Source organism: Penicillium samsonianum (genome assembly GCF_028829775.1).
Source record: "Penicillium samsonianum strain IBT 33392 chromosome Unknown utg000002l_segment0_segment0, whole genome shotgun sequence".
Taxonomy (NCBI): domain Eukaryota; kingdom Fungi; phylum Ascomycota; class Eurotiomycetes; order Eurotiales; family Aspergillaceae; genus Penicillium; species Penicillium samsonianum.
The window spans coordinates 3939321-3963954 of record NW_026643260.1 but is presented as its reverse complement, the minus strand read 5'-3'; the positions used below and the strand labels follow the sequence as shown (position 1 = coordinate 3963954).

At 49.0% G+C, this 24634-nt stretch overlaps 9 protein-coding genes across 9 annotated transcripts; 3 read left to right on the top strand and 6 right to left on the bottom strand.

The window, feature by feature from the left end:
• Window positions 1-356: 356 nt before the first annotated feature.
• Window positions 357-1336, bottom strand: rps0 (40S ribosomal protein uS2; the record flags this gene model as incomplete). The annotated part of the gene is made up of 2 exons (XM_057276102.1): window positions 357-1098; window positions 1167-1336. 2 exons carry the CDS (start codon window positions 1334-1336, stop codon window positions 357-359), a joined length of 912 nt encoding a protein of 303 aa, XP_057140740.1.
• A 347-nt stretch (window positions 1337-1683) lies between these two features.
• N7471_003381 (mitochondrial 37S ribosomal protein uS15m) lies at window positions 1684-2653 on the top strand (the record flags this gene model as incomplete). The annotated part of the gene is made up of 2 exons (XM_057276101.1): window positions 1684-1729; window positions 1797-2653. The coding sequence occupies 2 exons, from the start codon at window positions 1684-1686 to the stop codon at window positions 2651-2653; spliced, it is 903 nt and encodes a 300-aa protein (XP_057140739.1).
• A 1069-nt stretch (window positions 2654-3722) lies between these two features.
• On the top strand, window positions 3723-5960 carry N7471_003380 (uncharacterized protein; the record flags this gene model as incomplete). Its single annotated transcript, XM_057276100.1, has 4 exons — window positions 3723-3905; window positions 3959-4067; window positions 4117-4800; window positions 4858-5960. The coding sequence occupies 4 exons, from the start codon at window positions 3723-3725 to the stop codon at window positions 5958-5960; spliced, it is 2079 nt and encodes a 692-aa protein (XP_057140738.1).
• Window positions 5961-8617: 2657 nt separating this feature from the next.
• On the bottom strand, window positions 8618-10014 carry N7471_003379 (uncharacterized protein). Its single transcript, XM_057276099.1, has 3 exons — window positions 9640-10014; window positions 9238-9588; window positions 8618-9181 (listed from the first exon to the last, which is right to left on the bottom strand). The coding sequence occupies exons 1-3, from the start codon at window positions 9710-9712 to the stop codon at window positions 8745-8747; spliced, it is 861 nt and encodes a 286-aa protein (XP_057140737.1). The 5' UTR covers window positions 9713-10014; the 3' UTR covers window positions 8618-8744.
• Window positions 10015-11564: 1550 nt separating this feature from the next.
• Window positions 11565-13499, bottom strand: N7471_003378 (FAD/NAD(P)-binding protein; the record flags this gene model as incomplete). Its single annotated transcript, XM_057276098.1, has 1 exon — window positions 11565-13499. One exon carries the CDS (start codon window positions 13497-13499, stop codon window positions 11565-11567), a length of 1935 nt encoding a protein of 644 aa, XP_057140736.1.
• A 1173-nt stretch (window positions 13500-14672) lies between these two features.
• On the bottom strand, window positions 14673-15186 carry N7471_003377 (uncharacterized protein; the record flags this gene model as incomplete). Its single annotated transcript, XM_057276097.1, has 2 exons — window positions 14673-14890; window positions 14973-15186. 2 exons carry the CDS (start codon window positions 15184-15186, stop codon window positions 14673-14675), a joined length of 432 nt encoding a protein of 143 aa, XP_057140735.1.
• A 2242-nt stretch (window positions 15187-17428) lies between these two features.
• Window positions 17429-19580, bottom strand: spb4 (ATP-dependent RNA helicase SPB4). The gene is made up of 3 exons (XM_057276096.1): window positions 19254-19580; window positions 18692-19198; window positions 17429-18633 (listed from the first exon to the last, which is right to left on the bottom strand). Exons 1-3 carry the CDS (start codon window positions 19529-19531, stop codon window positions 17529-17531), a joined length of 1890 nt encoding a protein of 629 aa, XP_057140734.1. The 5' UTR covers window positions 19532-19580; the 3' UTR covers window positions 17429-17528.
• Window positions 19581-19965: 385 nt separating this feature from the next.
• N7471_003375 (diacylglycerol/polyprenol kinase family protein) lies at window positions 19966-21075 on the top strand (the record flags this gene model as incomplete). The annotated part of the gene is made up of 1 exon (XM_057276095.1): window positions 19966-21075. One exon carries the CDS (start codon window positions 19966-19968, stop codon window positions 21073-21075), a length of 1110 nt encoding a protein of 369 aa, XP_057140733.1.
• Window positions 21076-21624: 549 nt separating this feature from the next.
• Window positions 21625-24391, bottom strand: N7471_003374 (crossover junction endodeoxyribonuclease; the record flags this gene model as incomplete). Its single annotated transcript, XM_057276094.1, has 2 exons — window positions 21625-24223; window positions 24378-24391. The coding sequence occupies 2 exons, from the start codon at window positions 24389-24391 to the stop codon at window positions 21625-21627; spliced, it is 2613 nt and encodes an 870-aa protein (XP_057140732.1).
• Between the last annotated feature and the right edge of the window lie 243 nt (window positions 24392-24634).

Here is a 24634-nt window from a genome sequence, read left to right as displayed (position 1 = left end):
TGATTGGCATGGCAATTCCTCCCCGATGCAAAAACATGGAAATAAAAAAAGTGCTGGTAAGATGAGACCACTGAGGCAAAAGATTGAAAGGTTCCCGGTGAAGCTCGTTTTCTTCTGCTGTTTTTCAGTTTCTTTTGGTTTTTTTTGTGAATTGCACACAGAGACTAGGATAGACATGTCAAGGGAATTTGCGGGAGATTGTAATCCATTGTTGTGAATGGAGTAGATGGTGCATAAGAGAAAACAAGAGCCTCGAGGGACCCAGAAAATCGTCAACAATCATCCCGGATCGCCAAACTTTTATTGTGATCAAACTTCCCCCCTCTCAACAACTATCCTCGTCACCGCGAAGCAATTTACCACTTGGCCTCACCAGCGGCGGGCTGAGCCTCAGCCCACTCGGTGGTGGGGGGAGCAGAGCTGGCAGCCCAGTCGGCACCCTCGGCATCCCAGCTGGTGGCACCAGCAGTAGCGGTGGCAGCGGAGGCAGCAGCGAAGGCAGTGCCGGGGTTACCAGCGCCGGGGGCGGAGGCATCCCAGTTCTCACCAGCGAAGCCGGACTCGACGGCACCAGCACCGATCTCCTCAGCACCGGGGACCTTGGTCTCATCAGCGATCTCCTTGTTCTCTTCGGCCTCGGGGTCGCGGTAGAAGTAGAGATCGACAACGGTATCCCACTCGGTCTCGCGGGTAGCGAGGGTACCGCGGAGACGGAGGACCTCACGGGCGAGCATCCACCAGACGAGACCGATGGCGTGACGACCCTTGTTGTTGGTGGGGATGGCAACATCGACGAAGTCGGTGGGGGAGTCAGTGTCGCAAAGGGCAATGACGGGGATGTTGACGTAAGAGGCCTCCTTGATGGCCTGGGCATCAGTGCGAGGGTCGGTCACGATGATGAGACGGGGCTCCTTGAAAGAGCGGGTGATGTAGTTGGTGAAGTTACCGGGGGTGAAACGACCGGCAATGGCGGTGGCACCGGTGTGGGAGGCGAACTTCAGGACAGCACGCTGGCCGTAGGGACGAGCGGAGATGACACAGACATCGGCGGGGTTGTCAATGGCGGCGATGATACGGGCGGCCAGGACGATCTTCTCCCTATTTCAGTGAAAGATATATATTAGACACTATACTACAGTCAGAAGGCTTTTTGCTTTTGCGCATACCAGGTCTTGCCAATGTTCAGGACATTGACACCGTCGGCGCGGAGCTTCCAGAGGTAAGGCTCCATGTGCACCTGAAGGTTCTTGGAACCAAGGTGGCACTGAGCGGCAAGGAGCATCTCAATGTCCTGCGCGGTAGGGTTGAAAACCGGGGGGAGCTGGGAAGGGGCCATGTTGGGCGATTGATGGATTGATGAGTTGGAGGATCAATCGTCTGGCTCTTGTCGTGGTGATGGAGGAAAAAAGATCAAAGCCAAGCCGCAAAATTGTTGCACTCTCGCGATTCGGGAGAATTTCGCTTGCGTGCGCTAGGGCTAGGGCTCCAGGGCTGGGGGTGATTGGTTATGTAATACTGGTCTTGGCTCTTTATCCACGTGACTCTTGGTGCCTGGGGCAGCTAATGTCCTGACTAGGATTAGCGTAATTAGACCTCCGGCCGCAAGATTTCCCGACGAAAGGTTGATGGAAAAGAGAAGTTGATTGTTACAATAGAGCCATCTACTCGCCAGTTACGCCCACCATGCCTCCGCGCATCTCCGTCCAGTCCTCTTTGAAGGCATTGACCGGTATGCTAGTCGAAATCAGTGATGTCAAATGTTCAATCACCTGGGTCGCTAACTAAGCCTTGTTTAGGATCAACCTACGGATATAGCCCGTTGTCCAATTCGACCAACACTACTATCAGAGCCGTGTCCAGCAAAGCTCAAATTCGGAGGAAACATGACCCATTCTTGATGGCCCAGGCGCGCCAGCGCAAGGCAGCCAATGTCTCTCGCCAGCAAGTCCTTGCGGAGGAACGGGAATCCTCGATTGGGGACCCTGTCAAGAGCCAGCCGACACCATTTATCCTAGAGATGACAGCAATCCAAACCAACTCGCATATCCCATCATCTTTGACCGAGGATCTCAACTACTACCTGAAGTCGAATGAGCTGGATGCCGCGCTCAACTTCTCCAAGGATTTGACCGCACCGCTTAAAAATCCCGATCGCAACACACTCGATCCCCAAGCTGAGAAGGAGGCATTGAATTTGCATAACCAAGAGCATAAGAATGCTCAAGAAGCAATCAACCGGATTGTGAACCTGAACAATGGAAACACCAAGGACCGTGTGCGCCTCAACATTACAAAGTGCATCGAAACATTTGGGCGACACTACACAGACTCAAATCTCCCACCAAAGCCTTCGGCTATTGCCCATGGATCTGCCCCTGTTCATCCGGAACGTGCACCGCGCGTTGGACCCGATACCGGCTCTGCGGAGGTGCAAGCCGCTATCCTGACCGTGAAAATCATGAACCTCTCCCGACACCTCGAGACCACCAACAAGGACAAACACAACAAGCGTAACCTGCAGATACTAGTCCACAAGCGCCAGAAGCTGCTGCAATATGTCCGCAAGAAGGAACGTGGAGGTCCCCGGTGGCAGAACCTGATGGGGACATTGGGATTATCTGACGCTGCGTGGAAGGGAGAGATTGCCCTATGAAGGGCATTGTTTTAATAAGAGGTCTTTTGTATCTCTACACCATTCCCTTCTTTTGTGATTAGCTGGCTTTGAAAAAAGTATCAGCGAGTTACCTTGTATCATCTATCTAGGAGCTAGCGAGGGGTACTTGTTGGTCTATGTCCTCATTTCTATGTTTCATCTGCAGAGCATCTGTACAAATAGCATTGTTTCTTTTCCTACATCTATTTTCTCGTTAAAATAATTTGGGGTAGTTAACTTGCCATCGTAGCATAAGCTCTGGAATGTAGTAAGTTTCCCCTAAATCATCACTAGTGTTTTCCAGGTGAGATGGCAATCTCTCGATTAGGCTGGCTTAAATCGCTAGATTGTGATGATGACAACATCTATGAGCAAAGGACTATAGCGATAGAATAGGCTATTTTGGGCTTATTTAAGAGGAGGGGAAATTGGATCCGATCTAAGACGACGAGACAAGACAAGACGAGAAGAGACAAGTCTAGTTAATGCATCAAGTCTGGAAGTAACTAGAAATATTTTATACAATGTTGAGATGAAAATAGCTTATTGAAAAATACACTGCGTGGAATCAGAGAATAGTGTCAATAATTGGAACAATATTGTCCCTTGCGACAGCCTCTATTATTGAGGGAGCTATAGGTCTCTATGGATAAAAAGGTACGATAGGTATCACACCGCCAAAGACATTCTGCCGGGTCGCGCCTTCCGAATTTGAAAAAGTGACAATGGGCTTGGCCCAAAGGCAACGGCTCCTTCCCTATTGATCCAATTTGGTCGCGTCCAGCAACCGTGTTGTTTACATCTCTGCTTTTCTTCTTCTTCTCTCCTCTTCTCCTCTCCATCACCCACAACATTACCATCCAAAGCATTGCCTTTGGATATCGCGCCAGAGTCTTTGGTGATTGACTCTACCAAAATCGGTTAGTATCTACATATGTATTTACGTAGCCTTTGGATATCTCTGACTGATCCGTTGCATTTCAATAAGACTTCCCTCACTTGCCCCTCACCACCAAAACCCCCTCGCCACAACCCCCTCCTCCTCATCTTGCGTGCGCGTTTCGCCAAGATGAGACTCCGGTCGAACCACGTTCTTCCGCCAATCTCGGAGTACGTCCCCCGCCGCCGCCGCCAGACGCGGAGTGCTTCGGCACAGGCGGGGGCGGACGCCGAGACTGTGACTCTGGCACAGTCTGATGAAGAGAGGCCCGCTCCAAAGCGGAAGCCAGCCAAGCGAGCTGGCCGGAAGAAGGTCAGTTCAGAAACCAGACATCACAATTGTTCATGACTAACTCATGTTTCTAGAAGGCCGCCGCAAAGGGCAAGAAGGCCACCGCTCCCACCGAGGAGCCTGGGGCCGGGGCCCAGGAAGACCCCGTTGCGCTCATTCAGTCCGTGGAGCAACCGGACACCCGTACGTTACCCCCAAGCGCACCATGCCCCCCCCCCACGCACCTTTAGAGGACGAATCATTACGGCCTACCGATATGGTAGTGCCAGCGAGCTCCTGCAAAGAGAGCCTGAGCCAACCCCCTCCCCTCCGCAGACACCCGTGACACACTATGCCTGGCCGCCTGGAAGAGTTTATGACAAGCTTAGCCGAATCCCCTGGTCACTCCCCTGGTCCCCACCATCTCCCTGGAGGGGCTGGCCTCGCAGACCTCCCAACTTCAATGCCCCGGATGAAGCCGTGCTGACCCCCATGGAAGAACCCACTAGGAAACGGAACCGATCGTCCGAAGACAACCCATCCCCGTCGAAACGTCACAAGTTAACCCTTCAAACTCCACCCGGCTTCGAAAACCGTCCTCGTGGCAGCTCTCGCAGGACCTATGCGGATCGCGCCCGGCGACGCGAGGCGGAAAGGGATGGACGAATCGATCGCACCATTTACCGTTTCCCCCAGCTTTTGGCCCAGCAGGGAGAAGATGCGAGATCTGGCAATTCGACCACTCTGGCCACTCATGCAAACGAAGAGACCGCGCCCCGTGGTAACCGTGTTGTTCCGTTCGATTCATTGCCTTCTGCACTCCCGCCCAATCAAAATCAAAACCAAAACCGACCTGGTTGGCGACAATGGATATTCAACTCAGTGACTGGTATTTGGGGACGAGGCAATGCCCCCCAAAATGCAGAGGTCCCACAAGGTATGTGCCCCTTATATCATGGTATATATTTCTAGTGGCTAACATGGTGATTTCTAGTGGCTGAATCTCAACGTCAAATGGGAAATGAATCATCCGTCGCAACACCCTCCTCAGCTCCCCCTCCCTCCTTGGTTATGTGGCCAAGAAATTTCGAATCTCCCACTCCGCGCCCGCGCGTTGCAGACCCGCAAAGCGGAAACTCGCGTCTGACAGCCAGCGCACGCGCCCCACAAGTCGGCAAAAGAAAGAAATACTCCTACGATTTGGACCCACAGGGTTTCGACCCAGAACTGCTCGCGCGTATGCGTGCGAGGAAGTCGAATCCCGAGGACCCCCAACCCCCTCCAACTTCACCAGAGGAACTTCGTGCACCCAACGAGAACGAATCGAAGAAGCGCAAGCGAGACCCGTCACCCGATGTCATTCCACACCCTCCAGGATGTAGTTATGGGTTTGACCCAGATTACTTCATCTACGATGATGACGATGAGGACTTGCCCACAGGCGAGCAGGGACACAAAGATACTCCGAGCAAACAAGCTACAGTAAGCGATGCAGCTGAAGAGGAGCATGTCTCCAAGCGTGTGCGCCAAGATACTACGACCAAACCAGCTACAGTCAGCGATGCACCGGAAGAGGAGCATGTCTCCAAGCGTGTGCGCCAAGATACTACGACCAAACGAGCTACAGTCAGCGATGCACCGGAAGAGGAGCATGTCTCCAAGCGTGTGCGCTCTGACAATACCCACCTGGAAAACTTCAAACACCAAGGCGCATCACAGCCCATTGAAGATTCCGGCGATGAACTCCGCAAGGCCCGTCAGCTCGCAGAGCAGTACAAGCCGAAGACCCCCAGTCGTCTTCGAGCTGCCCATCGCTTCTCGAGCAGCTGCAACTCGTTCATTGAAGAGAAAACAATCCGTCGCCGCAAGATGAGAAAAACCTCCCTGGCCACCGCCTGCCCTACCGGCGATTTGAACCATATCATCTGGCCAGAGACCGAAACTTGGGTTGAGTGCTTTGACTTCTACGACCCTAACCTGGAAAAGTACCAGGATCGCGCTCATTTACGTTACTGCAACGGGGACAGCAAAGAAGAATATGTGGATGAACAACACCAGGCCTTCATGAGCAAGCTTGTTGCTCGGCGTGCTGCTTAAAAAAAAAAAAAAAAAAAGATGGAATGAATTACTTCAGGGATTTCCTGGCCCGCCTTTCTGGCCGGAGCTAGGGTTTCTTTGGCCCGCCTTGGATCTCTGATGGAACCAGGCTGGGGCCTAAGAGTTTATGTCTTTTTGTCTTTTCGCGATTTGTCATTTTTGCTGCTCTTTAGCGCATTGTCATGAGTGAATATTAGCGTTGTTACGTAGTATTTGAATGGAATGCTTAGCTTCCAACACAAATTAATTGTAAAGATGAGGTAGAGTAGAGGAGTAGCAGAGAATTACAACATAAAGACATGGTATTTATATACTCGGCTCAATGCACGGCCTGGGAGTTGGGCTGCACGGGGAGAAGATGTCTATAAAAATGACATCTAAAAATACTACTAAAAAATACTTGACAAGGCCGCTCTTGTTCTATTGAATATGTAAGGACACTCCCTTACATACTTAGTTTAGTTCTTCGTCTTTAATTATATATTATTACTTATATATACCTTAGAACCTTAGTGACTCTTTACTTGATTAGTATAACTTAATAACACTCATAAATAGACTAATTCTTTAGTATAGATCTATTCGGCACTCTATCTAGCACTATTCCTCGATACCTCGAAAGGACCTAGTCTATAGTAAGGCCTATTAGGCAATAGTACGGTTAAGAGAACAGATCGTTAATGTTAGAAACCTGAGAAGCATAAGGCGAGTATAACCTAGAACCCTTCTAACCTAGTCACGACCAGTTTGCAGTGCGTAAGACGAGATATACATTGGATATTTGGCCAACTCAGGGTGGATCATGCTCCTGCTCACTATGTTGTAAGCATGATCGTCGTTTCTCTTTTCCCTGAATGCCTATAACACGAAGATCTACTGTTATGTTACGTCACCGTACTTCCAAGTTTCTTCCGATTACTATACGAATACCATGGGAAGTTACTAAAGTCCGACTTCCCTCTATTGGACAAAAAGAGGGCTCCTGTGTCATAGGCACAGTCAAACGGATGAGGTACAGGACTAAACATGTGCTCCAACACTCTCAGTTCGCCATGCTGCTCCACAGCTAATCCACAGCGGATGCTAGTAACATTGATGGAATGCGAAAAAATACCTCGAAATATGAAATTTTCGAATAAGTATAGTGACTGTTCATAAGTTTTCACACCCTACTTACCCCCACGTATTTACCGCCTTCCTCAAATGTTTGTACCGCCTACTAGGGGATTTTATTTATCTCGCTTTCATGTCGTGTTTCTGGTATATTTTGATAAATTCTCTCAAATTTATATCTAGCCTTGTTTGAGTTATTATACATAGACAGGAATTGTGTTTGCAGATTTTATTTGGTTAATTAAACATGCCTTTTTGAACGGCAGAATATTATATAATCAAAGGGGTGTGGGGCTGGGTGTAAAAACTTATGAGCAGTCACCGATTTCCTATTTAGGGAAATACTAAAGATATTTCCTATTAATGTACAACATACGTCTAAAGCTTCAAGTTCTACGCCCGAGTCCCCACCTGCCTGCAGCAAGCCCCACACGCAGTTTTCATCGCCCACCTCTGCAGCATATTGCGTCGAGAAGGAGGCGCACGCCGAATAATGGCCTCGAGTGACAGAAATAGGGGGGGTCTAGATTCTGGACCCGACTCCACTTGCGCGGGCCGTGCCCTGATCTTCATGGTGGCCCTCCGGCCGTGTGGGCACGTTTGCAACCGATGTTCATACCATGCGGTATAACTACCTAGTAACCTGCGCTGCAGTCTCGTATTCCGCTTAGTCATGTTAACGTCATGTTGTACTTGTGGTGTATTAAACCTTCGAAATGCTCTTTTTCGTTGTAGTTTCAACCGATTTATCTGTTAAATGATTGAAAGAAATGTAGAGAGACATGAGTCACTTTCTGTTAATCCCACGGTATGGGGCCATATAGTGGTTCTTCCAATCAAAATGAATAAATCTGTAGGTAATCTATTCTATAGGAAATGAGAAGCACTTTTGTGGGACAATTCTGAAGACGTCCGATTAGGAGATAGATCAGCAGTAAGACATTCTGTCATGTGAAGGCACGACAGGGATTCAGTAGCGAAGAAACGAAGCCTTTAGTGCTGTAAGCAGAAATAACGGATTCTTAGAATTGTAGTAGATATAATCTGGCCATGTTTATCCCCGTGTCCCCACGTCGCATGCTTAGAGAAAACGTGAATTCCGTTATTAGTGACATCCCCTATAGAATCATTTACATTATCAGGCTTCATGTTGAGGACGTGACCACTGTACCGCTACGGGAACCCTCTGATAATTTCGATTGAGCTGTCCCCAGGGCGGAAATATTGATTTCACCATTTACGTCGATCCTATGATCGATGCACAGCTTCGGTACTCTCTTCATGGGACATATTCTTGCGAGACTGGCTGTCAATTACACTCTTCGTATCCCTTGACCACTGGCATTGAGGATACATTTGGCTTCATTAGATAACATCCTAGCACTGATTTAGAACAGCGAAGAGTGTAATGCTACCGAATCTTACGTCATAACTCGACAATAAACAGCATCTTTTATAGTCCACGAACACTTCTTTGTCTGTGATGCTAATTTCCTTATAGAAACCAGTTGGTTTTCCAAAAGCCTACATATTTCACTCTGACTCTGTTTCATATCAAAGATCTATGACACTAATTCACAATGGATCTAGCAGCAAAATAGACACCGGGCAGCGTCAAACTTTCGAATGACTTAGCCTCAACCGAAAGTAATGCTTGTCACCCTTCAATTTCTATTCCCCACCTGCCTTCAGCAAAGCCCGCATGCAGTTTTCATCGCCCGCTTCTGCAGCATAATGCAATGGTAGCCACCCTATCAAGTCCATGGAACTTGGATCCGCATGATGTCGAAGCAGCTCACGCACGATGGTGTGGTGACCGCTCTGGACGGCCGTATGAAGCACGGTGGAGCCGGCTCCGTCAATGGCGTTAGGGTCGGCGCCTCGATCAAGAAGGAGGCGCACAGCCCAGAGATGACCCTGGGTGACAGAGATATGGAGGGGAGTCGTCCAGATTCTGGACCCTACTCCAGTAACGCGGGCCGGGTCCTGATCTCTATCTTGGCCTACCGGCCAGGTTGTCGTGTTCGCAGACGAGGTAATCGTTGCGCTCGAATCGTGTGGTTTGCCGTAAGCGTGGCAGTTAGCACAGAGACTGGGACCGACCATGGCTATGACGCAGCGTTAGGTTGGATATGGGCAAGAGCGTTGCGGATATGCCACTTACCTTTGCTCGAGCTGGTAGAGAATACTGTATCCATGGTAAAAGGGGAGGGGCCTGATTGGAGGGTTTCAGGCCATGTCGGGCCAATATGACTGTATTCTGAGGCGTGGGGTGAAAACTGTGCGTCGGAAAATAGGTTCTGTGCTGACTTGGAGTCCACGCTGTATTGTAGGCCGGACCCGACATCAGCTGAGCAGGGCAGGCCGTCCTGATCACTGCTCCTTGAATATATGCTACTTCGGTTTGCTGCCTGCCCCGGGTAGATTCTCTGTTGAGGTAGCGATTTTGGGTTGCTGAATCCGCTTCTTTCCACCTGTGGCCGCGTTCCTTTGGTACTTGTTTTTGCATTTTCACCTATGCCATGTTAGCTGGACGGACTTGGAGAATGTATAGTGCGCACCGTACGATGTCTTCGTTGTGCTACCCTATTCCTCTCCCTCCGTCGTTCGAGTGCCAATAGCTCTTCCATTATGGACATAACATGCGTGGGACGGCGAGAGGCACCAATTTTTGGTCAGTACTGAGTTTTTGATGCTCAGGATTTTGTACATGCAATAAGAGGAGATCAACCTTATTAAATGGTTAGGCTAAGGCTACTGTCAGCGTGGCGAGTGATTTCCTGATCTTCCAGGCCTCATATTGGCTCATCGAAGGCAAGGATTAGGCCTCGCCACAGCCCACGTTTGGGCGGCTTGTCATTTGCACTCCCCCCCACTTGTTGTACCATCGAGATTTCTTTATATAATTATCCGTAATCCCGGTATGTAACGTAGACAGCCCATGATGGGCCGCCCAAACGTGGGTCGTGGTGAGATCCGGCAAGGATGGTGGTTTGTTCAAGTTGGCGTATATTCACCGCGCTAAGAGTATAATGCATCTCGCTTAGCTGACTTGGGAATATCAAAGTCAATTTGTTCTAAACGATTGAACTCTTACCAACTGATATTTTACGTCAGCAGTTTTAATCAGTCAGCATACTGGGAAGAGAAGGAATCTTTAATGCCATGGTAGGGCTAAAGCGAGAAGGGTGAAGCAAGGGCTAAGTGTGGGCTTTTCTAGCATCTATCTTGGGCTCTCCCACTGAAACAAATAGGGCCATACAGTATGTATGGCTTGCAGATCATTTTCTATCCGCCAGTAACTCTATGTCAGCAATTAGTAAATTATATTATCTAATGTAAGCCGTATACGCCTCCAAAAAATGCCAAGATGCGCTAGTACAAATATTGTTGGGGAATAGTTAGCCTTTACAAGGATTGGTTAATTGTGATTGATGGGCGCTGAGAGGGATGGTAGTTTGATAGACTAGACCATACAATATTGGTTACAGGGAAGTGGACCTTGGACCGCGATTGTTCTCTTCGAAATCAGTAGCTACTGAAATCACAGATAGAGGCCAAGTCGTGCTCTATAAGTATGAACTGTGGTCACGCTAATGATCTTTGTGAAGTGAAGCGATGAAGGTAGAGGGAGTGAAAGTTAAAACACGCCTAAGCATTCTGTAGATCCAAACCTTGATCTCAAACATTGAATCATCCGAAAATCCCCCGAGACCCGCCGAGTTTGCAAATTCCTTTTTCGGAAGGGCCTAACAGTCCCTGCATTAGTCAAACATAGCTGGACCACTGAAAGTCAATCTAACCATATGGAGAAACATGCAAGCTTGAAGACACATGTCTGTTCAATTCCCCTATGGATTTGAGTTCTTGGTGGATTTAGAGCAGGCAAGAATCAAGAGAAACGTGGGGCTGGAAATCAGCAGGCCCATCCAATCCGGCGAGGAAGGCAGAGACTGACCACATACAACACGAACGGCGTGGTAAACTTCGCCGCTCTTGACAATTGACACAACAAGGGAAGGGGTAGGGCTATATTAGTGTCAAATCAAATAAATGATAGATCCATAACACACCTCCGGTATGAGTGTCTAACGAATAAAATGTCTGAACCAGCTTTTGACTTCTAGGTGGCTCGAGATCTGACTACCTGCAGGTTCCATATCATCGTCGATGTATGGCGATTGTAGTTTGTAGTATAAACGGATGGCGAGCTAGAATTTAGAGCAGCCCAAGTGCAGAGGAAGCTGGGGCTTATAGAGCCATCTAGTATTCTTCAAATCACGTTATCTCTTAAGAATCAAACCTTTATTTTGAGCTGCAAACATATAAACATCAAACGCAAACACATGAAAAATCAAACGCAAAATTTGTGGCGATTTACATCCTCCCTTTCCATTCCAGCATATTCCTGATATCCTCGCTTTCTTCGTTCCTTTGACCAATACATGCCAATCTATTTTTCTTCGCACATGATGGACACACTCATATACTTCAAGCATGGACACGGAGCTCGGCAACCTCAACATGTGGAAATGTCTTCACATCAACCTGAGCCCGAGTGAACTTCGCCTCGATAGCTGCTGCACTAAGAGCAGCGCGGGCAACGGCATCAGTGTCACAAAGTGTGACTGAGTTCACACCTGGTCTGGCACCAGCAGCGGTCACCCAGTGGACTCCTTCAGTTGGAACACCGACAGCAAATCGCTTTGGGTGCACACGGCCATGGGTGTCGATGAGATGGTATGGACTTCCCGTCACATCAAGACCACCAGTCTCGTATCCGTCAATTGTGTGAGCGCGGCATTGACCAGATTTGAACAAATGGGAAAGAAGCTCATCCCCCGTGTTGCGGAGTGTTGGCTCTGGCAAGCGGGCTTCGATCAATGTAGTAACCCGGATTGGCTCCCCTGGCACCTCTGGCGAGTGGACTAGCCAAGCCTCGTCCTGGGCCTTTACCTTGGGATGGGGACCCAGGACATCTAAAACTCCCGCCTCCATGAGCGCAACCATTTGCTCAATACGTTTGCGAGGAGGTCCAATTGACACGTAGGCGTTTAGGGGTGTGTACCAGCGATCCAGGTGCGTCCGGTGAGAGATACCGGTCAACCCATTGTGATCCACGATGAGTCGCAGTTCGTTTCGCAGATCGCGCATCACATCCAAGGCTGCCTTTAGTGGACCGTTCAGATTTCCAAGTGCGGCCTCTTTGGCATCTTCGCGAAGGTAGTCGATCAACCATTCACGCCACTCAGTGGTGGTGTTGAAAATCCGGTCGCCCTGTGGACGTTGGATACGGTCCCAGGACCACCGCGTCTCTTCCGAAATACCAAGCTCGTGAAGAACTTGCGCTTCCTCGGGGCTGTTTGGCTCAGTTGTCAGGAACCTCTTCTGGAAGTCGGTCTTTTCCGGCTCATCGAGCTTCAGTAGAGTCGAGTAATAAACGGCTTCCACTTCTTTGGACACAAGAGGCCAGATATCCTGGAGGAAGTCAGGCGCTTTTCCGGCATCAGAATGCTTACGGAAAGCATTGATGATTTCTTCGGTGAAGACGAGGGGCATGTGGCGGCCATATGCCCCTTTGCCGTTATCACCACGGGAGTGGTATGGAATTCCACGACGAGATCCCGCAAACATCCGAGGCTCATTGCCCGATGGGTGATATTTCAAACCGTTGGGAGTCTCTGAGAACCTACCACCCCGGGATGTTGTTAACAAAGCCATGTAGTCGAAGAAGTTGAGACCAAGACCACGCAGGAAAACCTGCTCTCCAGGAGCAATAACAGAAAGATCAACATCTGATGGGTTTGAGGGCGTAATATGACGAAGACCGTTTAGGTCTGCATAAGCATTGAGCTTCCGTTGTTCAATGTCCAGAAGTAGCGGGACGTGACCCTGTGCAAGAATGACAGCTGCAAGGCTAGAAAGGGTGCGGCCATTCGACAGCTTGAGCGTTTGCTGGCCATAGGACGTATCCTCCAAGCGGACAGCAAAAGTGGGATGAACCTCGATTTGCACCTGGGGTGGTGCTTGTCGCACAGTCTCTTGAAAGATCCATTCAAGATATTGTCCGTACTGAGCACGGGTTCCGTAATCATCAGGCCCAAGGCCAGGGATCCTGTCGGCAGCCCAGTTGTAGAGACTTGGACCTGGACGGATTGGGCCTGAGCAGACAATGCTATCATCAGTGAAGAGGGTCACCTGGGATGTGACGGTGTTCATCAGAACATCATTCGACTGCTCTGTACGCCAGACACGACCCGCACCTGGAGGTGACGGATCAACGATATGAACCGTCATTCGTGCTCCTGGGGCAAGGAAGTCCGGTGCTGAGGCACATATACGCTCCAGAGCGCTAGTTCCTCGAGGTCCGGCACCGACAATGGCAACATGGACGTCCATCTCAGTAGGTCGAATGGCGGAAGGCATTGTGGTTTTGGTTTTAGGTAGAATAAATATGTCGAGGTAGAACTTTTAAACGAAGACAGCAGAAGTAAGGTTTCCAACCGTAGTGTTTATACTCTTCGTATAGCTGAGGATGTTCAGAAGAGGCGCTTGGAAGGTTGTTGGGAATAATGCAGAGGAATCCAACGTCCTTTTTATATTCTATCTTCACATCTCTCCCTCAACTGAGGTTTTCGCTGAGGTGACATCGTTGGACTCGCAATTGACACGCCATATTATGGAACGATGTCATCCGTGATTCACACGTGCAGCACTACGGACCAATAATCCGCAACATGAGCAACAAATAGGCTCTTCTGATGATGAAACGTTTTGAAAATCCCGCCTAACTTAGGTAAATGGACGCCGTGAGGGTTGGAGAATTGAAGATCTCGATGTTTAGATCAGGACCCACACTCTTTCAATCTACCTTCGGGGTAACAGCGCCACGAAACCCGATGCCGGATTTTGCTTTCGGCCCGTATTCTTTTGCGCTAGGGCAGAAATGGAATGATCCCGCTTGAAGAATACTATATCAGGCTACTAACCGATGACCTTGCATGCATATAATGACCATGCATACGAGCTATGACAGTGCGAGCATCAGCAGTGCAGATCAAAGGATCTATGAAACACTGAAAAACTTCCGGTGGTGCGAGCTGCAAACGCAATTCGGTATTCTACAAGAGTTTGGCGACGAATTGTTGAACAGAACGTACTCGGAATTTCTCATCCTCCGAACAACGAGGTATAAGCGAATCGACGATCCCAGCTCCCTTCCCCTGAGACATGTAGCTACTAATTCCGATAGGCTAATTGATAGAGTAAGTTGTGTAGTCATGACGGGTTGGTGGCAACCGGCCTCTACATTGTATAATCGCAAAAGCCTAGAGCACGCAAGCACCATAGAAGTTCAGGTTCTTTTTGGCAATGGATGCAGCTAGACTGGAGCCTGAGTGGCATTGAGACTTAGTGATTTTCTTTTTCTGTTTGTACGAATTGTACGAATTGTACGAATGTCACGTATTCAAATGGTTGGTGTGTTCTTCGTATGGAAGGATTAAATCAGAACCAAGCACAAGCATTATACGAAGATTCCAAGCTATTCGTCATTTCTATCCTAAAACAATGAAATGAGATTTCTTCATCCATACCAAATCACACCTCCGGACGCTTATATTCGCCTTTCTCTATCATCTCATTTATGGTTTTTTCCGTCACCATCATTGCCTCGACACCGGCGGGGGTGCCACAGTATACTGTTGCCTGTAGAACAGCCTCTCTGATTTCTATCTCTGTAAGACCGTTGTTTATAGCACCACGGGTGTGCAAAACCAGCTCGAGCCATGCTTTCTGAGCAATGATGATTCCAATATCTAAGAACATCCCCAGTAGATATTAGCAACTTTAGGCTCTCGCTATCAATGCCTCACGGAATCATTCTGAAGTTTGACTTACTCAGAAGGCTGCGCTGCTTTCGGTCTAGTCCCGGGCGTTTCCAGACGGTACCCCATGCCCATTCCGTGATGAGCTGCTGCCCGGGCATCGTGAAGGGTGTGGCATTTTGCAACGCATTATTGACATATTCATCTCCAAGGACTTCTCTTCGCACTTTGACTCCCTCTTCAAAGAGATGCTTGTGCAGCTCCTCAAACTTCGAGATGTCGGACATGTTTGCAGAAATTTTGGATGATGAAAACGATATGACTTGGGATGCAGGTCACAAGGGCGATTCTGATTCGGGGGAAACTTTTTCACTGCTTTTTGGCAACACTTCTCAATTCGACATGGGGGACTATTATAAGACAAACAAGCTGAATTTAAGTGAGGGGTTTCTTCATCCAGTGTCCCTTTGATCAGATTACAGTTTATATGTGTAGATCTTCCGTCAGCGGTACCTAGGTACGAAACACCTGTGGGGCCGAATCGCCCATTGACAGGAAGCCTGTAAGCCTTGAGGCTTCCCGTCTACTTTTTTCAGCTTAGCGGCAATGATGTTCGTCAGAAACATGCATAAATTAATTTCAGCCTGTGGGGCTTGGCTCTTAATCCGCAATATCCGCTCAACCCGGTGAATTTGGCCTTCTCCATACAGGAGCGACCCCAAAACGCCTTCACGTTCGACGAATATCATTTTCCTAATTGATAGCCTGTCCCCACCAAGGTGGCTGGCAACATATTGAGCTTACTGTAGCTAAACCCACTTATGTGTCATAACCATGGTATAGATCCAAGAACTGCAAGTTGTCATGTCCAATGGCAAAAACGCAATACTATCATGCAATGCAAAGTATACAACATAGACTCGAGATAAAATTTGCCACTAAACAGTGGGTCTCGTATTCATATAACTGCAGTGGAGATTTCGTTAAGCAGGAATGCAATTACAACATACCCCCGTGGCTGATCTAGTGGAATGCAATTACCCCGTGGCTGATCTAGCCAACAATGCATCGGAGAAACAATTTGCTCCGTATTCCAAGACTATTGGCATTTCTGACGAGTTCTTTTTTTCTTTCGGGTCGGCCGAAAGTTGCACCATGTCTGCTTTATGAGAAGCTTGATGGAAAACCCTTGGTGCCTGCAAAACGTCGCCTGGTGCCGTGAATGCCTTCACGAACGATTTGAAGAACTCTAAAGGAGAATTTCTTTAATTCCATGCTTCAAATCTTATGTAAGCTGGTAGAGATTGCATAACAGCTCTCACAGGTCGTTGAAAGAGGCTTATCTAGCCTCTGGGGGACGACGTTGCGCGAAGGCTCGATATGAGCTTAAATCCTCTGATAATGCACTCCAACCGTTCCTCATCAAGTGCCGAGAGATCTCGGAATGTTAACCATGACGTTTGGAATGTATTTGTTTAATTTCTAGTGGCTAACGAGCAACGGGAAGCTAGCGGCTGCATCTTATCATTCTTAGCTTTATGGACAAGACTGGTCAAGGCGGCACTAGATAAGGTGAATTTGTCAATTCGAATTGTTTGAATCGCCAATGCTAAGTGGATTAGATAGGCAACACGACAGGTCTCCCGACTATCCGGGCGAATATATGGGTGTATTCTGTCATGAGCTTCATAAAATGAGCCACAGCTCTCATTTATGCATTCCCAGCTGAATGCGGCTTATTACGCATATTAAACAATATTGAGACGAAACTTATGATGAGAAGACGCTCCAAGCATTAGCTGGAAATCATATTGCACCTCTTTTGCCTTGCAACAATTCGAGAAGGAACTTAGTCGTTTTCTAAAACGCCTGCCATTGCTTATACTTAATGGTCTTGAAGTTTTGGTCTTGAAGTGTTACACCTAGAGTTTGACATCATCTTGGGATGTTTTGAGAAATGAACACTATTTTAAAATAAGTGTCACTTCTATATTATCAAATATCCATGGATAGAGTCTGCCCAGGTGCGGAACCGACATAGATAGCGAAGGATGATAAGGATGCTATCCTTCGTAGACTGCTGCAAAAGTACCCTCGTCGTCCATTATCTCGTCTATAACGTGGAGACTTAATTCATTGCCACCCCCAACACCGGTAATACAAATCCGCTCCCGGTCTAGTGCATAGTTTATAATCGATTGCCGAAGCATTTTACAGGCTACCACTACCATTATACAGGTTACCACTACTTTACGTGTCATTTTATATATACGTGTCGTACAAATGTTGGTGCAAAATAGAAGAGCGCCGAAGGCCATTTCGGTCATACAGGTATAATGTTAGAGATTTGATAAGTAGCCTGATCTACCCTTAATCCACAATCATGCCCCCATTTACGACAGCCGAAAGGATTCCGCGTCGTGGAAGTCATTATCAACTATGAATGTAAATGAAATCAAGTCCCGCAGAAACCCTAAGCCTCATGAAAATGTATGCTGATTAAGATGAAATTGATTTCAATTTATCCCATGGAATGGCAATGGCGGAGCTCCAGCAAAAAGACACCCTACCACTTTCTAATCTGGACGGTGTATATGTACATAGTTATGTAGTTATGCTATTTTCCAACCTAGTCAAAGCCTTGGAACTCACCATCGCCCTTTGCTTCCTCCGCCTTGCTGGCTTGGTTCAATAACCGCTGCTGCTCGTTCTTAGCACGAATCTCCTCCAGCATGCGCTCCGTTTCAAGAGCCTTCTGCTTCTGATCCTCTGGCAATTGCTCCCATCTCTCCTGCTCCTTCCGCGACCTCTTGAACTCCTTCTTCTTGAACTTCTTATCCCGTTCCTCGGTCTTCTGACTCCAAGCCACACTCTCCGTAGCACGACGCTTGTTAGATCCCTGCTCAGGACCTTGTCCATTAGCAGCCTCCGCCATAGCCTCCTTGCGACGCTTTTCTTGCTGCTTGTCCTTGTACGCGTAGGTGTGCCACTCAAGTTTCATGCCTAACGTCCGATCTCCTTCAAAGGAGCGTGCTTCAGGCATCTTCGGCAGCTTGAGGAGCCCCCATGCCTTGCCAAGAGCTTCCCAGTCCAAATCCGCAACTCGGAAGATACTGCTTGCTTGGTGCTTGCTGTAACTGCGCAACCAGCTGACGAATGCCTTCTGGCCCTTGTCGTGCATGGCGCGGTCTTTCAACACGGCTTTGCGCACTTTGTCTGTCGCGGCTGTGGCCTGTTCGTCCGTGAACTCGGGTAGGTTGTATGGCGCCACGGGGGTTTTGCGGATTTCCAGGAACGAGACGTAGTCCTCCTCGCGGCCCGGGTGAATGAGGACGATGCTGAGACCTCGGCGGCCGGCACGACCGGCACGACCGCATCTGTGAATGAAGGTTTTGGGGTCGGAGGGTGGGTCGATCTGGACCACCAGATCGACGGAGGGGATGTCGAGACCGCGAGCGGCGACATCGGTGGTGAGGAGGATGGAGGGGGTTGTGGAGGTGGTGAAGCGGTTGAAGTTCTTTTGGCGGACGTTGGCTTGGTGTTTCCCATGCAGTGGGACTAGCACGAACTCGTCTCCTAGGATTATGGGTAGTATTGTGGCGAGATAGTCGACACTGGAGCATGTTGATACGAAGAAAATGGTTTTTTGAGGTGTGGGCTGGACTGTGGAAAGGATGTGCTTCAGAATGGCGTATTTGTGAAGCGGAGGTGTTGTCAAGTAGGTCATTTGCAGACTATTCAGCGGTTAGATTGGTCTTTTTTTAATTTGGAAAAACGGATCGAAAGACATACCTTGCTGGAGTGCGCTTTTCTTCGACGCCAGCTCCTCCTCGGACCTTGACGGCAATTTTGACGGGATTTCGTAGACCAAGTCGAACGATCTGATCAACAGCCTCACTGATACTGGCACTGAACAATCCTGTCCGTCGCTGCTTAGGCAGACGGCCCAAGATCTTTTGCAGGTCGTCCTTGAATCCAAGATCCAGAAGTCTGTCGGCCTCGTCCAGGACAAGCATTTCGAAAGATGCCTGAGGGCAGTGAACGTGAGGAGATGAAAGCAGCTCCAACAATCTTCCGGGTGTGGAAACCAATACATTGGGCGAGTTTTTGAGGAATAATTTCAGATCCTCTGCCGGAGATGTTCCGCCGCCCAGGAGAAGTTGTGGGACAACCCTCAATGTCGATGAAGAGGTTTTCGGACGAGGAGCTCCATCTTCGACGGGTTTGATCGCTGCCGACGACGCTGGGTGGAACTCCAAAAGCGAGAGAAGAACTTGATGAATTTGCGAGGCCAATTCTCTGATATATCAATATTAGCAATGAACTCCGCAGACTGGAATTGCGCATTACGCACCTTGTCGGAGAAATGACAATGGCTCCAACATGATGCTTCTTGAGAGGCTGATCAAGGCGAAGAAGCTTTTCCACAATTGGAATCAAGAATGACAATGTCTTTCCACTTCCAGTGACAGCTTCCACCACCACATCTTTATGTTGCATAAACAGAGGGATGGCCGAGGCTTGGACTGGAGTCATGCGCGTGAAGCCCATTGAGCCCACAGCATCGAGGGACCATTCTGACAGCGGGGGCGTGAGAGCATCCCACGCTCTTGAAGACGATTTGGGAGGCATTTATTAATTCCAACAGAGACCGATTCGTCAAATTGCTTCACGAATCCCGAAGTCGCCATCGCAAAGAAAAAAAAATATCCGTTATCGATTAGATACCAGACACGTGACTGCGGCTGTAGGCGGAAACTGAGATCGTGATCTGCCTTTTTTCCTCGACTTAGAGTTGCTTGATTTACTTTACTTTTATTTAATATAACAAGTGCTTGGTGATCGCATCATGTACTGGGTTCCTGCCTCGTGTCTCCAGCCTATTCGCCCATAATTAACGATAAGACACCGTCACGTGCTCTTAAACCGCCATCATTGCTTTGTTAGCAAGCCCATTGATACTCCGTGGCATATTCGCTTGCGACAACGCAGATATATGCAAGCGGCCACCCTCTGGTGTCGTCCGAGCCACATCGCTTCCTGATTTCAAATTGAGGGCACCCGACATGCCCTCGCCAAATCCCGTACCGGCGACACCTCGCGTGATATCGCCGACCCCCTCTATATCGGACCCGTCAGAGACACCCGATGGATACCTCAAACCGGTAACACGGTCTGCAGCACGTCGCCGGCATCAGCCAGATGGTTCAGCCGAAAGTTCTGGCTCAGCGCGAACATCAAGATCCCCAACCACACCATCGGCTCGGCGCAACCGCCGATCAAACCCTATGATACCCGCCTCGCCGCCGCGCTCCGTAAACGGTACTGCATTGAACACTCATCTATCCCCGTCAAGCATTCCCGATGCCCTGCGCGACTTGTCAAGATCACCATCTCCCCTCGGACTGATCCCCCTCCACGCACGCTACCGCAGCTTCATTCACCGCCATGAAATCCCGCGCAAGCTTTTGCACGTGTCAATCGGGTTTTTGACTCTGTCATTATATAGCCGAGGCGTGCAGTCTCTGCAAATCACACCAGTCCTCTTCACCGCCCTGGTGCCGATTGCAGCAACGGACCTGATCCGCCACCGCTTCGAGAAGGTCAACAAAGTATATATTCGCTGCATGGGTGCCCTCATGCGCGAAACAGAGGTCACCGGCTACAACGGCGTGATCTGGTATCTCCTCGGGGCGTACGTTGCTCTCCGATTCTTCCCCAAGGACGTCGGTGTCATGAGCGTACTACTCCTTAGCTGGTGTGACACCGCCGCCTCGACATTCGGTCGTTTGTACGGCCGCCACACCCCCCGTCTGCGTCCTGGAAAGAGCTTGGCTGGTACTATGGCGGCTTGGCTCATGGGTGTTGTCACCGCCGCTACTTTCTGGGGCTGGTTTGTGCCTTACTTTGGCGCTTTCCCCAATGACCCAGAAAACGCTTTTATGTTCACGGGACGCTTGAATCTGCTCCCGAACTGCGTTCGCGGCCTTCTGGGCTGGGTGCACAGTGACTCGGCGGTCATCACCGGCCCTTTGGCTTTGGGTGTCATGAGTGTCGTCTCTGGCGTTGTTGCCGCCGGCAGCGAGTTCATTGATATGTGGGGCTGGGATGATAACCTGACGATCCCCGTGTTGAGTGGAGTTGGCCTATGGGGTTTCCTCAAGGTCTTTGGGTAGATGGATAAATAATATACTTCTGATTTGTCGGCGCTTGCACAATACATATTCCCTTCTCATTTTCTATTACTATATCTGGTTTGACGTTTAATGTTCGGACATATTTCTCTTTTGCTTCTCTACTTTCGGGCATTGTGCTGCATCAAGAATTGGATTTTTGTTTAGATAGGGACTGGCTGAAGCTATGCACATTCCGGTACTTCTCTCTTCTCTTCGTTTTATATATTTATACTCTTTGGGTGTGTGTTCTGCATGGTTACTTTCTGGACATGGCTTTTGTACGTTTTTCAGATATACGCACATGGTCTTCTTATTTACAAAAAGCCTGCAACACATGTACATGACATCCAGCAATCCATGAGACACCAGCCTGACTGATTCTTGACAAAAGGTATTCGACATGTCCATCCAACGCCGTAGGAGAAAAATCCTGTTGCACCACACATGCTTGTTTCCAAAAACCCTAGACCCCGGAAAAATCAAATTGATATAAACGCCAATCCGCCAAAACGAGCCAAAACGAGACAAAGGGTATATAAAAGGCATTAATCAAACGAGGTCAAGAATGCTGACGCGTGGGATTCTTTTCTTCTTAGCAGGTTGAGTCTGTCTGCGCGCTGTGCTCAGGCCTTCGCACGGATCTTGTTCAGGCGGAGATTGGTCGATCGACCAAAAGCCGTCGTGCAATATAATGTTTTCCAAGTGCCCCGAGGTCTCGCGCTTCGAAGTTGTAATTGTCGTCCTCTTTGAAGACTTCTTGGGAGACTTATTTATGTCGTCCGCCTTATTGTTTTCGCATGTTTTCAAGCTCAATGGTAATGTATGCTCCGGCTCGAGTTCGGGCTTGGGGTTTGGTTGACTGCATGATCGGGCTGGTTTGACATCTTCGACCTTAGAGGAACGAGTCCGAACTTTTGGTGCTTGCGGTGCCCTCTTCGTTGAGGGTTGGCATAACGAGCGAGTTGCGGTGTTTTCGTGCTGACCCTCGTCGATTTTCGAGGACAAAGAAAGAGACTCGATGGCTTTTTCGATGTGTTCAACCTCGGCCTTTTCCCCACACTGTACCTTGGGAATCTTCTTTGACTTAGATAGAGTCTTCCCGGCCGGAGAAGACAGTGCTATCAGTGTTCTGGCTGGAAAGTCCTCCTCGAAAGTCTCAGATTCACAAATGTCGGAGACCGAGTAGCTGATTTTGAGCCCCATGCGCCCTGCCGGTCGAGACGGAGAATAATCGGTGTTCATGTCTAGTACGTCCGATTCTTCAATATCAACCCGACCAGCCCCCAAAGCAGTGCGCCTTGCTCTGATGCGGGACTGATCTGACGCGGGGTGACGCTTGATATTGGCAGAAGGAGACAAGTTACACATTGAAGAGAATGAATCCAGGAGACCATCGATCTCCTGAGAAACGTAGTGCATCGTCAGTGAGGGTCTCTGCTGAATATACATGCTCGGAGAGGAGAAATGATCGTCTGCCTGGTCCACAATTATTGGGGAAGAAGACCCAGAAACAAGCCGGGAAAGAGGATTCTGGGTCGACGTAGCGGCTTCTAACAAGTGCGTTTGTTTAGTTGTTGACAATTCGGACTTTTCTTTCGTCAGGGTTCCGTATTTCAAGATACTCCCTCTTTTCATTCCAGCATCAATCGGTCCCTTTTTCTTGGGACCGGTGCGTCGAGTACTGGTCTTCTTCTTCGCCGCCGCTTCTTCGGCTTTCCTGGCTTTTTCGGCCTGTTCCTTCTCCCAATTTTTGATGACTCCAGGGACACCTAGTTTTGCGACAGTCTCGAATACCCAGACCTTTTCGAGGGAGAACGGATCAAATCGTTTCGTAACCCGAGACTTCGATGGTGTCGGAGGTGGCGATCCAGCAACTCCCTCCGGGTCGTCCTCTTCCTCGCCTTCCTGTACACCAGTTTGGGTTGGAAATGGCGGGTTTGGTTCTTCGGCAAGGAGATCCAGCCCAACAACATCTGCGGGCAGCATATCTAACTGGAGTTCTGGCACTGCATCAGTGCCAAAGCTTGACCGGGTTCGATACACCTTTTGCAGACCAGGTGGGCCATCGGGCACAAATGAAAACCCAGGCGACACGCCTAGAACTGGTCTCTGGAGACGGAGTCTGTACGAGATAAGAGGCTCGGCCAGCAGCCTGATCAATTTCCTTGCCCCGGATCGATAATTCCATTCAAAGTGGTCTGCGGCAAATGTTCGGATTGCCAGGGGGTCGATATCTTTGTCCCAAGCCTGTGCGAGACGATTTCTCAAAAAGGCCATTTCTTCATCGCTGGAAACTTTGGGCTGGGCATAGTACTCGAGAATTTGTCGGTCCGGAAAAATGTCCGGAATTCGAACTGCTGGGTGTTTTCTCGTAAAATAGCCGCTCTCGTTCTCCTCGAGTTCATATTGGAGTCTTTCTCTCCACTCGCTCAATCCTGTATCCACGTCTGCTTGCGAGGCAAGCTCCTGCAGAAGATCCTCGCCGAATCCAGCCTTGGCAATCTCCGCAGCGAGTTTACTGCCACATTTCGGAACGCCAGATGGTAGATAGTCTCCTCCACTGAGCATAGCGAATAGAATCATTCCCGGTTGATCAAGGGGTATGTTTGACGGATGCCCATCCTGTCCCATTGCATAGCATGTGACATGAGTTGCAGAAGAGCTGCCGCTTCCGCTCTCTTTTGAGAAGTTCATAATGGTCAAAGACGATCCGAACATCAATGCATCGACGTCATTGCTCATGACAGCGTCTACAATGCCTGCCTGCTGTAACCGTGCACATTCAGCTTCTGCCTCGCCGGGTGCCTCATGCCACGGAAATCTGAATCGCTCGATGAGGTCCTTGGAGCGCTTGATTATTGGCGCATTGCCATAACTGCGGGTTGAGACTGCTTTGCCTCTCTTGAAAGCGGGCTTTTGCCGTCCATCATAGACAAAAAGGGGATGAACTGGCAACGCAAGTAATTTCAATAACCGATAAAATAGTGTGCGTAATTCTGGGTTTCTTCCGCCCCGCCCTGCTTGGACTTGAAAGAGCCAGATCGAAATGTCGACTGCAATGCGGATCGGCCTTGCTGTCCGCTCCAGGTGCGTCACTGCCAGCTTGGCCAGAGAGATACGCTCTCCTGGGCCAATGGCATTGATGAGCCTTGAGAAAGTTAGCGTTTTGGTCGACGAATTGGAGTGGAGGTACGAAGTTCTGCTTCTCATCGACGAGTAAACAACGCTCTCAGTGCTCAGGGATATTATGTTTTCTACCATGCAGCAAAAAAAAAACAAAAAAATGATTTCACTTGACTTACCCAGGAATACCCATGCCGACTATAAGCAATAGGAAAAAGGAGTTAAAGGGCCCATGTGGAGTTAAAAGATGTATCTTATGTATTGGTTTCTGCGGAGAGAGGAGGTTGTCAAGTAAATACAGACGGCCCGATGTAGATCCGTTGCCTACCAACAAGCTTCCCCCAATGAACCACCTGGGCAAGCTTATAGATCTTACTTTTTCTTTTGGACTTTGAATTCAATCCGATGGCGTTGAAACTCCGATCTGTGCGCCGGT